This window comes from Osmerus mordax, chromosome 15 (assembly GCF_038355195.1).
Source record: "Osmerus mordax isolate fOsmMor3 chromosome 15, fOsmMor3.pri, whole genome shotgun sequence".
Classification (NCBI taxonomy): domain Eukaryota; kingdom Metazoa; phylum Chordata; class Actinopteri; order Osmeriformes; family Osmeridae; genus Osmerus; species Osmerus mordax.
Genome location: NC_090064.1, coordinates 16317942 through 16330914, shown reverse-complemented (window position 1 = coordinate 16330914; position 12973 = coordinate 16317942). Strand labels below are relative to the sequence as shown.

The 12973-nt window shown below is 42.1% G+C and overlaps 1 protein-coding gene across 1 annotated transcript in view; it reads right to left on the bottom strand.

The window, feature by feature from the left end:
* Positions 1 to 4901, bottom strand: part of LOC136958031 (polycystin-1-like protein 1) — a 17850-nt gene extending 12949 nt beyond the window's left edge. The window contains exons 1-8 of the mRNA XM_067252255.1: positions 4862 to 4901; positions 3815 to 3983; positions 3025 to 3264; positions 2698 to 2830; positions 2380 to 2583; positions 1715 to 1896; positions 1355 to 1558; positions 500 to 657 (exon numbers count right to left, since the gene is read on the bottom strand). Coding sequence (XP_067108356.1) covers positions 500 to 657; positions 1355 to 1558; positions 1715 to 1896; positions 2380 to 2583; positions 2698 to 2830; positions 3025 to 3264; positions 3815 to 3983; positions 4862 to 4901 — 1330 coding nt within the window. The remainder of the gene's footprint in view (positions 1 to 499; positions 658 to 1354; positions 1559 to 1714; positions 1897 to 2379; positions 2584 to 2697; positions 2831 to 3024; positions 3265 to 3814; positions 3984 to 4861) is intronic.
* Between the last annotated feature and the right edge of the window lie 8072 nt (positions 4902 to 12973).

Genomic DNA, 12973 nt, shown 5'->3' with positions numbered 1-12973 from the left:
CTGGGGATTGTGGGACTTTTTATTCCACTTCTCCGCACAGTTGCTGATTTGGAGGGTATTGGTCTGGAGGGGTTTTGGGGGGGCTCAGGGAGGGGGGCGGTGGGTGGGTGTGGGGGAGAGGGCTGGGGGGGGAGGGACTCTGAAGAGGGAGAGAGAACCGGAGGGTCCGAGATGATGGTGGATGGGAAAACGAGATCAACAACCTGACAGAAAGGGACTGGAGGGAGAAGAGACATCATGAAAACACCTTAAACTCACACGCACACGCACACACACGCACACACACGCGCACACACACACACACGCGCACACACACACGCACACGCACACACACACACGATGCATATACCATACAGAGTCTTACATATAAATACACACACATTAACACCACATACACAAACACCAAATACAAGCACATAAGCAACAAATATACAACATTTTATTTGTTTGCTAAAGTTAAAGACACCGGGGACACACACACACACACGTACAGTCTCACCGTCTATCTGCACCTTACTGGTGGCGTTGACCAGGAAGAGGGTCCAGGAGTAGAGCACAGGATCCAGGCCACAGCCTTTACACCCCGCCCAGACAGACAGCGCCTGGTCCCAGTTCAGCCAATCTCCTTGGCACTGGGAGCAGTTCATCCACACTCTCCTGGGAGCAGACACAGAGGAACATGTCTGTTCAGATCAGATTTCCTGGAGTCAGGAACACATACAGTAGATCTGCTATGTTTAGATGGAATTCTCTTAGGAAAATCCAGTGACAAAATGGTCCTAAACTATATTGCAACTTAATATTGCCCTTCTACTGATATTTTGAATGAATATGAATGAATATTTTTAAGCATTTACAAGTACTCATATTGCATTTCATTAATAAATAATAAATGTACTTTGTGGGGAAAAAAAGTTTAGAAAGGTTGAAAAAGGGATTTCAAATTATTTTAAAGGTTTTGGAAGAAACGTTGTGAAAAAAAACGTTCCTAAAGGTTTGAAAAATATTTTTGACAAAAAGTTTCAAAAGGTTGAAAATATATTTGCGATTTCTTTTCAGAAATAGGTTGGCATCATTGATGAGTATTTGATGAGAACTCTACTGAACTCTACTGTACTCTATTGTACTCTGCTTTGCTTTACTCGACTCTGTTTTAGGCTTCTCTGTTCTCCTCTCTCCTCTCCACCTCTCTCCTGTCCTTTCACTGTGTGTGAAAAACACGTTTCGAAAAAAAGTTTTGAATTTTTGAAAAAAAAGTTTTCTGAAAAAGAATTCTAAGATAAGACACAATAACAATAAGACACAAAGGGGTTCAGGACGTGTTCAGGAACAGTGTTCTCTGCATCACCCTCACCTGGACAGGTGTTGTGTTACCGTGACGAAGGTGTCCGAGGAGGCAGAGCGTTCTCCGCTGCTGACCGTGAGGGTGAACCGGAACTGGTCGAAGCTTTGCTTCAAGGCTCCGTCCGACAACAGCAGCATGGGCGAGGAGGTGGCCACCGGTTGGTCGAAACAGGAGCTGTCGATGGAGCTGATTGGCTTACAGCTCCAGCTGTAGCTGAGAAGGCGGGGTTAAGTGACAATGGAAGGGTTTATGTTTGAGACATAAACAATATAACTATATTAGAATATTCATATTACTAAAATTTGATACAAAATTATACCCAGATAGATGACCAGCGACATGACAGAAAGAGGCCTGCAAGCCCTGTACCTGAGAGCTCCAGCGGGCTCGTCAGGGTCGTAGGAGCGGTGTCCGTCCAGGGCGAGGGCACTGATGTTCCCGCGGGCCAGGAAGACGTTGGTGCCCCCCAGGATGAAGGCCACTGGGGGGGAGGGCAGCACCTGCACATGCAAGCTGTAGTTGCTGTACACCACGCTGCCCACAACACTCACCTGACAGGCACACAGGAGGAGGCGCAGAACATAGGAGTGTTTTATGTTGTTACTACAACTAGGGAGTCAGGTGGCTGAGCGGTTAGGGAATCTGGCTAGTAATCAGAAGGTTGCTGGTTCGATTCCCTGGCTGTGTCAAATGACGTTGTGTCCTTGGGCAAGGCCCTTCACCCTACTTGCCTCGGGGGAATGACCCTGTACTTACTGTAAGTCAATCTGGATAAGAGCGTCTGCTAAATGACTAAATGTAAATGTATACAACTGAAACCTGACAGAAAACAAGGAATGATATTGGAAATATATTTTATTGTGTCTGTTTTATAACTTGACCAGAGCAAGGAACGAATCCTAAACAAATCAAATTTAGTTTGGGGAATTTGACCCTCCAACCTCTTGACCTGCAGTAAAATGCTCTAACCACTAAGCTGTACCCATCCCCATGTATAAAGCTCATGAACTGTGACTGGTAAACCTCTGGCTCACCCTCGCTACGGCGGTGTAGGTGCCGCACAGCAGGGTGTGTGTGGGCAGTGCCAGGCTCTGCAGGTGAGTGCCCACGCCCGGCAGGGGGACGACCAGCCCCCCGGAGTCACGCACTGTCCAGCGGTACCCGAGACCCCGGGACACGTCACACTGCACCTCCGTCTCCAACGTCACGCTCAGACGCAACTTCTGATCCCTCCTCACCTGGGCGGCGGAGAAGAGAGCGGAAGAGAGGGAGGGGGGGAGGAGAGGGGAGAGGATAAGATATATAATCTCCTCTGTGTCCCTCTCACCTCCATCCCTCAGGTAGAGTCTCACCTGTATGTTGAGAGGACCCATGTTTTTCACAGGCGGGGGCTGGCAGGGCCGGACCACCACGAACACCTCCCCCAGCAGGGAGGCGGAGCTGACAAGGTTGGACATGGTCACCTCCACCCTGAACACTCCCGTCCTGCACGGACAAGCAACACACGGAGCTCTTTCAGTTTTAATGTCTTAACATTTAAATATGCACAACTTAATGTTTCATTTAGCTGTCGCTTTTATAGCTGTTTTATCCTCTCACCTGTAGAAGGTGTGCTGTTCGACCTGTTCTATCCTCTCACCTGTAGAAGGTGTGCTGTTCGACCTGTTCTATCCTCTCACCTGTAGAAGGTGTGCTGTTCTGTGCTCTGTCCTGTCCTGCTCTCCCCGTCCCCGAAGCTCCAGCTGTAGGTGATGTTGGTGCCGGCACGGGTCCTGCATCTGAAGACCAGGCTGTAGTTCTGGACCACCGAGGGCAGGTGCACCAGCCTGCTGGGACGCACGGCTGTCTGGACCACCAGGTGGAGAGGGTCAGAAGTCACGGAGGTCACACCATCGGTTGTCGTCACCACCACGCTGTACCTGCGCACAGGTGAGGGAGGAGAGGGCCATGATGGAGAGGCGCCATGAGGGTCATCATAGAGTGTGTTGATTGAAGACTAGGACAAATGCAGTAATGCTACAACTGTGCAGTCTTAATCTTCAGCGTGATTACTGTACGAAGTGCTGTGTATGTTATGTCACTGGCTTTACCTTCAGTATGATTAAGAAATATATGCTTTAATATCACTGGGAAAAGAAATGGTTGTATTGTTTATTTTGTTTAAATCTTGCTTGTTTCATACATTGATATTATTTACACCTTCTCCAGCCTCTTCACACACCCTGCTGTGTGACGTGTGGATGTTACCTGCCAGGTGTACTGCTGTGTGACGTGTGGATGTTACCTGCCAGGTGTACTGCTGTGTGACGTGTGGATGTTACCTGCCAGGTGTACTGCTGTGTGACGTGTGGATGTTACCTGCCAGGTGTACTGCTGTGTGACGTGTGGATGTTACTTGCCAGGTGTACTGCTGTGTGACGTGTGGATGTTACCTGCCAGGTGTACTGCTGTGTGACGTGTGGATGTTACCTGCCAGGTGTGCGGTATCTCCTGGAGACGGTAGGCGAGGTCGTTCTGATGGGGTGAGAATCTCCGAAGCTCCACAGGAACTCCCGAGGCCCACCCTCTGACGGCAGGGCCAGGAACGTGATGACCGTGTCCGTGGGATACGCTTCTTTATCCGTGTGAATCCTCACCACTGGGAAACACAGGATAGACAGCACCGTAAACACAACGGCTAAACTCTGACATAGCCCTACCCAGGGCCATAATCATAATATATATTGAGGGGGACACATCCCCCCCAATATTCAAATCTGGTCAAAATCCCCCCCCCCAATATATTGATATAAAAATATAAATAAAATATATATGTGCTGCTACGACAGGCAACCACGCACGCTGTCCAAAATCATCATAGAAAATTTAGATCATATTCATAACTAAAGGTAAACATTTTCATTTTATAACTACTAGTATTACTGATACCGGTGTTCTGTACGGATTTTTATTTTTATTTTTTCAGGGGGGGGCCCTCACACTCCTCAGCAGATTTCGTCCCCCCAATGTTGACTCCATGGCTACGGCCTCGGCCCTACCACGCACAGGCCGCAAGTTGGGTATGGCTACATGTGTTACATGTTACATTAGCAAACATACAGAAGTTCTTCCCTCATCCAAAAACATAAGTGGGACTACACAGATCAACATATTGATATAAGACTAAATGTTAACTTCTAAATGAACACAAAGTTATAAATCGTTATACCGTCAGGCCTGAAGACTGGCTCGTGCCGCCTTCGCTGGGTTACAGTTGCATCGTTACCCCTGTCTTCCCTGTCAGAAATCCTAACAAAAATCAAATAAACCACATAGTCCATTCTTACGTTAAGACAGTATTTAACATTTACAAAACATTGACATATTTCTAAACTTAAATTTACATTGCAATTTTTACATTGACGACGCCTACGTGCTAAATATATTTACATGAAGTGATACAAAGTCTAAAAAGTCTATACCCGCGACTATGTTAATAAAAAGGTGAGGTAAAATGACCGGTGACCGGCAGCTCACCTCTGCCCAGCTGGGTCTGACCCAACGATGACGGAGCCATGAAGACACTTCCTCGTCACCAGTCGGTCAACCAGGTCACTGCAGTTACACCTCCGCCTGGATAACGCTCCAGTCTGGGATCTTCGACGTAAAAGCGCCCAACAACAGCAATTGGACATCACGTTATCTATTACTGACAAAACACCTAAAAGGCTGTGGTTTTAAGCACACAGGTGAATATTTTAGCGGCTAAAAACGCCAAGTTCCCCATAGGCTCTAAAAGGGAATAGGTCGAGCAATCGAGTTTATTAACAGAACGCGACTGGTGTGGCTTTACAAATTATGTGTTACACTGATTTGTTTGTTTTTTCCCGACAAGAGCACCGTAGTTGTAGTAAGATTACACACACAAATCAAAAAAATAAAATCTAAGCAGTAAATAATCTTCCCATTTGGGTGTAGGCTATTGCCTCATCCTCACATCTTAGGCGTATATCGCACAACTATTACCAGAATCTTAAAAATATGTTTTTTCTTTTTCAAACAGCTTCATTTAAACACTTACCCCTGAGCAAGACACGGGTGACAGCTGACTGCAGGGTTCACTTCTTCAGCATACGGTGTTTCGTAAAAACGGCCCCAAACCGGGGTCGCGTAAAGGCACAGCCAAACCCACGTCGACCCTATAAAAACCAAAGTACATTTTGCATTTTTTTTTATTTAGCCTATTTAGCCTAGAACTTTTTTATTATTATATTTCGTTAAATTTGCCAATGTTAGCCGAAAGGGATAGCCTAGTCCATGCCACCGATAGCCTAATAGACTACAGTCTAAATAGAATAAACTGGTTACAAACTGATCATCATGCCTGTTCCTGAAGAGCGTTTTATAGCAGCGCTGTAGAAGTCGACCATCACAAGACACACGAGTAGCAGTCTTCGCGAACACGAACGATGCATTTGTCTGGTTAAGTTGCACCGTAGAACACAGACAGTCGACTCTGATGCAGTGTTACAAGCGACATAGTGGTGATGAATATTAGAGGCAGGCAGGTTTCAAGGGACAATCTGATGAGGGAGAGGGGTGTTTTCAGAATATCACACCATCACCGCTCGAAAAGGTGGAATAAGTCAGCAGACTATAGGCTACTGTATGCAAAGCCGGACTTCAATTCACTTGAGAAGAATGGGGTAATAACATGCCCCATTCACACACACCTACGCGCACATAAACAGACCGTATATATAATAGCTCTATGGAAAGATTTTTTATTTTATTTTATAGGCCAATAGCCTATGTGTACATCTTGCATGGCCGTTTGAGTAACCAATGACCTAAAGTGAAATTAAATTAAAATTAAAACATAAATAAATGAGACAGGTCTAAACTGGGTTCATTTTATGACCTTGGGAAGAATCCAAACAATGGTGACTTGAGCAGGGAGAGAACCTATCATGCAGAGGTGAGGACATGGTCACACTGGACCCAAAAGTGTCACATACAGATGGTCAACACGAGACACGTTCTGGTTTAAGATAGACTGTAACATGGCTGTAGGCCTACGTTTTCCCCAAATTCCATTTGTTTTCACAGTCTGACCTCATTTTCAGATATCATCCAAAAAATGTCCCAGAAAATCAAATAGGCTATCTTAAATGCCAGTCATTAGTCATCACAACAATAAATACGTGCATACTCGTGAGATATGGGCCGACTGCATTAAAGACATTTCACACGTTTTTTAAGGATATTGCACTTTATTGAAAAAATTGTGATATGGTATGAAGTTAATTATGTTTTTTATGGCACTGGCTATATCATTTTTTACCTATTAGGCAACAGTAGGAAAATAAACGGTTAACCGGCCATGAAATATTCTTACAGCCGGTTGGACAATTGTCCGCCCCAACTCAGAAAGAAAAATGAATTATTCTCTTTATAATCCTCTTATTTTTTTATCTGTTTTGAATCATTAGATCTGATTAATTACCCCGTAGCCAAGCTTACTTTTTATTTTATCTTTGCCACTGACCTTTACTAAAGATGAGGGGAGAAAGTATAGCCTACAGGCATTGGTTACTGTTCCACTAGCAGTTTATTATTTATTAAAGGTTATGCTAATCTTACTATAAAGAAGCCATAATTTGCTTGTAGCGTTCAGGCTAAATATACAAAAATAATTAGACTTCAACCACAAGGATTGTTAGAGGAGAGATATACAGCTACCTATCGTTTCAAATGAAAAGGATTCACCACGAAGATACAATTTCCAGCGAAATCCACCGAATGTCAACCTGTGGGATAGGCTCGCGAGATATGGGTTGGCTGGTCAGTGAAGTAGCCTAAACTATGCATATTTGCCGTATTTATATCCTGCCTAACCCTTAACCCTAAAGCAAAACACTCATATCCCGACCACAACATGAAAAAGAAATAAATCCCGTTTCTGCATAGCTTTTCGGTTAGACGTCCTGTTAACTTATGACTCCATCGTGAGTGATCTACTGCTGCAGTAGGCAACGTCTATTTTCTCTTCGTCTTTAATGTTTAACTGGGGTTTACTGTGTTGTTTCTGAATAACAGTAGGGAACCAAATTAAAAGCAGGAAAACAGGCCTGCTACATATTAGGTTTACACACCTTTCTGAAATAAAAATCACATCTTGTAATGTAGCCTAGACCAACGAGAAAACGGTTTCTTTTTGTACGCCTTCCTTTTTCCATTTCATTCAATTTCCCAAACAGTCATGTTGCAAACAACATAGTTTACCATAGCACGTTAGGTTATTATCAGCTATAGGGAAGCTAACCCCTGAGACGAAAATGAAATGTCAACATTGCAATATTTTATGACCAATAATGTCGTTAAAACATTACAAACTGCAATGACTTTCAAACAGGCCAGGCGCGTGCCCCATGGGTCACTTCTAAGTTCCAAGATGCTGCCTCAGTATCTCTGTAGATCCACCTTAAATTTTCTTTCCGGTTTCCTAGACATCCCCTTTAAGACCGCTCATCACTACTCTAAGTGACCGGAGGACGGCGACAATAGACTGCAAAATCGCTTAGAGCGTAGGCTTTGACCAGGAGCTGAAAGACGAACAAGCGTCAGTATTTTTTAGTTCATCTCTGTCTTTCAGTGTGCTAGCCTAGGCTAGCCTACTCTTAACTCTTAACATTTTCCAAGTCTAGTTATTTTGCATGGGATATTATGAAGGGGCGAATTCGTCGCCTAAACCTTGATAGGACCGGCATTGGCCATCAGCATTGAAAGCGGTTGGAGAAGGCAACATAGTCTCCAAATTCGTTGGCTTCATGTCATTTAATTCCACAAATGGAAAAAGTAATACAATCCCTCGATAATGATCCATACACGGCCATCATATAGCCTAGTAACGGCAATAGAGTGCAGCATAAACACCTCCGAATAATTAATTCACACCGATAGGCTATTGCAATTCAACAGCCGATTCCTGCAGAAAATGTTACAGTGGATGTTAGCCTACCTATTATGTAAGCATATGATCTTTGCCAAACTATGCACGCACATCTACCAAACCAACTAATATCCAACAACAGATGTTTTCGAGGTTTTTATTGACGAATTTAAAACATATTTGAACATTCATTTGATTCCCGCGAGGAGTGTCATTTTAGAATGATGTTTTGTATAGAGGCTGCACATTGTCATTCAGTCGTCTTGATAGACTGGCCACCGTTAAGATTAGGCTACCTATGTCTTTGTTTTAGGAAAAGACAAGTTAACGGATATTTAAATAGACTAGGCTATACTGTACAGCATTGGTCGCCAATGTTTCCACAACGTATACATGGTCAGATTTCTAATGATAATGTAGCCTAACTTTCTTTATTTTTATTTTTTTCGCCCTTCGAAACGCAAAACAAACGTCTAATATCCATCTTATATTGTTGGTTTCCCTACGCGATTTGTTGATTTCGATTGCTATGACTGCTTATTAACCCATACATGTGTTTTAGGCTATTAAACATCCATAATCATTCTAAAGATAAGACCAAGACCATCACCTTGTCTTAATCCAAACTCCACACAATTAAAGTTTGTTAGGTCTCATATAAGTTGTTTATTGGGAAATGATTATTATAGTTAATGTATACCGACACAGTTTCTCCTAATACAGATAGGCCTACAATTTAGGCTCGCCCCAAATTGGGCAATTGGACACAAGATTAATTCTAAATGTAACGACTGGTGAGTGCAATAAAGTCACCGATCATATTTAAGTGTAGGGTAGCCCGTCCAATTAGATAAAATGAATAAAATAAAATAATGAGCATTGGCCCTACTCAGAGTTGGCTCTCATTTGCCAGACGATTTTTACTTTTCCAATTAATCCTAGATGTGCGTTAGGTGTAGCTGAGGAACAAAACGGACAACACTATTTTAAACCCTGTATGCCATAGAATTACACATTTATTTAATTGTAATTACTTATGGAGTAAAGGGCTCGCAATTTAAAGCCAATTGAAGTAACATTTAAGTCATATCTGAAGGTCGAAGAGCTTACTATGAAAACAATCTGTGCTTTCGACTAACACATTCAGGCCTCTTAGGCTAATTGTACAGAAGGGTTGACTGAAGAAATTGCTATAGCTTCGGCTAATTATCTAATTACTGAGATTGTTGGAGACAGTTTCCATGTTGGTGTGAATATTCACACCAAACACCAACATGGAAACTTTTCAGAGAATATTCTCTGACCATGAAGAAGAGAGATACTTCATATACATTCAACCCCCACCAACACAACGATCATTAACTGTTGCATCCTGCAGCGATGGACGAATTATCTCAGCTTCTATAAAATAACCCAGTGGATGAGTCGAAATATACAGACCTTTGCCTACAGGAAAAGGTCAAGCAGTCTATGAAGAATGGTCTTATTTAGACTAATGATAGTGTATTCCTAAAATACTTAACAAACAAAAGGACATCTGAACGCCAAAATGTCAAAGTGTGAAGAACGTGTTTCCATAAAAGGCAACATTGGTAAAAAGATATAGGCCGGTGCCCTAATGATAAGTTCACACTGGTCTACCATGTAGGCTACGTGATTGTGAGAGTGTAGTGATAAGTTACAACGTGATAGTCTAGTTAGAAGGTTAGGCTATATATTTGTTCTCCTTAATTGCACCCAGAACCCCTGCTGACAGGAATAGAAGACCATTTAATGCATTATCGTAGTAAACCCACCGAATAATTTGCTCGACTCCCCCCCCCCCCCTAAAATATTTCAACATTTGACAGTGTATGCTCTAATGTGTCTTAAATCCCAAAGTCACAAACGAGCAACCGACTATCACTTATTTTATAGCTTCAAGTAGGAATCATTCGACAGCATACTTTGAGTCTTATTCCCAGGGGAATTGTGTGGGTCCAATTACTTTGCAAACAAGCTTCACTCCAACTAAACTAGAAACGAACAGACAGCGTAACGTAAAGATCAGATTAAAACCGGAAATCCGGCCACTGGATGGGGGGACATTTTATATATAAGGGTTTTATTCATAATTTTTGATTTTGTGAAGCGTAAATGAGATGGTCGTCTAAAGGGAAAAAAACGTTCCATGGCTTATTGAAGGCTTGACATAGCCGCAAGGGTTTGGAACAATGACGGTTGAATCTCTTTGCTTTTACCTTTTGTCCCTATAGATGAATGCCCAATTTAAAGAAGTGGTCGAAAAAATTGGCTGAAACCTGAGTTGGAGATGTTCCAGACGACCAAGTGCCCTATTATATTTCTAACTGCAGTTTACGAAAGAAAAAGGTCTTCTAGTAACAATCGACTCGTCTCCATAGTTATATCCTGCAGGTATGGGAATTATTGTAGCTGAACTGACTTGACATAGGCCTATATAAAGGCATTGAAGAAATGTGAATATTAGACCCTTCATTTGTTCTGTATCTGATGACGTGCAGACTGGAGGCTTTTAAGAGTTTTTCATCAAACGTTTTCCCGGAGACATCACCCCATATCAACCTCAGACAATACATTCCTATAATAATAGCGCTTATAGGCCTACCGATGTATCTAGCCTATAGATTATACTTTTTACAATTTCATATAGATTATGTGTAGATCAATGAACGTCAACGCCGTTAGGCTACACGTTAAAAGGTGTGTGTGGCGTTTTCGTGTTTCAGTTTGAGATTTAAAATGAAATGAATATGTTGGTCCCATGTCGAGAGGTATTTAAACTTTAGACTGTTGTTTTTGTTCCGTGGCTTCCATCCAGCTTCCGCAGCGCCATAAGCCTGTTTCTGTGGTATGAGAGGGCAAAGGTCACCCCAGGACCCGATTGTTCCTAAATGCCCGTAGGCGGGCACGGGGACGCGGACACGTCCCTCCCTTCAAACAATGGCGTGTACGCTATTAATTGATGAGAACGCAGGCGTTGGAGCTATTACAATGAACCACAACCCTAACGATAACCGAAATATAGTGGTAGAAGCCCACGTTTTTTTCTAGTATATCTCTTAAAATACACATTGAATAGTTTTGAAAAAACGGTCTGGGTAGGTAGGGTAGAAAGGGGTTTTATAAAGCCTGTACAATTAAGGCTACCTTGATCTGCACCTCTGTATCACCAACCGTCTCTAGAGGAGGGGAGCCCTTGCTGAACTGATCCTCCCAAGTTTTTTTTTCTCTCTCTGAGTTTCCTTGAGGGTTTAGGTTGGTTTCAGTGCTCTGTGTTCTATGGGCGTATGTGATAGAGCTTGTAAAAAAATGTTTTATTTAATTTTGATTTGATATGCAATAATGAGCCATGTTGGAAATTGGCCTATATGCACAGATTGTAGGCCTACTCGTCTCTACAATATCCTCCAAAGACATTGTATAAACTTCTATGTTAAGTCGACGCCAACAGAGTTTGAAGTTATTTGCGTAAGCCTATTAGTAACATTTTGCGTTTTTATTAAATTACCAAACGCTTTTATCCAAAGACATTGAAGAAGATCAATGGTCAGAAGTGCATATCTATACCTCTACCACTCTGACCATCTTTTCAGTACAAAGTAACCACTTCTCAGCCATCATGCACTTGCGACAGTAAAAATAGCAACCTATTTGAACTAGAATGCATCAATAACTTAGAGAAAGAAGGTTTAAATTATATCGGGTTGCTAAAGCATTTTAAGAGACGTTTTTTATTTTGTGATATAAAAAATTTAATCTGACAGGCAAAAATTCGACACTTCCAGCTGTTTCTAGATACCAATCCCTTATGCTTCACGAGACTGTTTCAAAAGACCTTCTTCTGTGCTTCCAAAGAAGAATTAAACATAAAATATAGAAAATACCTCAAATAGAAAATATTATACAAATAATAAATAGGCCTAGTATTAAAATAGTTTCTATAATTATTCAAATAAATAATCAAACAGTTGCCCCAGCCAAAAACAATTGCCCCAGCCAAGTCAAAACTAAGACAGACTCCATGTCGGTCCATTTGATAATAAATCAGAAGTAGTGCTACCTTGTGTCTTTTCAGAGCTAGCTCGAGTCCCTTAAACTTAGGTCACTCATAACTCCGAGATGTTGACTGATTCAGAAATTCAACTGTTGAAAAGTTATTGAAGATATACACTTAAGTAAAATGTGAACTTCGACTGCAACCTGAACTTTGGCCGTGTGGTACAGATTGAATAGTGTCTCATGAGAAGCAACACAAATAATATTTCACAGCTATGGCCATTTCACCAGCCTAAAGCAATTTGTCAGTTACAATATTGGCCTGAATAAAATCTATTTTTCTGTAAGTTTAAGTTTACAAGAAATTTAATTGTTATTTGTCAGTAAATGTTAGATAAGCACACATAACACATATTAAATCCTGTCCATGTTCCCTCAGATCATCTCCAAAATCGCGCTGAGCTCCGTGACCCGCGAGTACTCGACTATAGGCTACATGGTTTTCCCCCTCAGGCCGCATTGAAAGACCTCGCTCAACCACCCGACGTAGTCCACGTGACTTCTTCTAAACCCACTATATCTTATTTGCAGATTTGTCTGAAAGTTCTTCATTGTATCAGTAGTCTGGGCACAATCTGAGACAAAATATGAAAATGCACATTGACCAAAATAAAACAAAT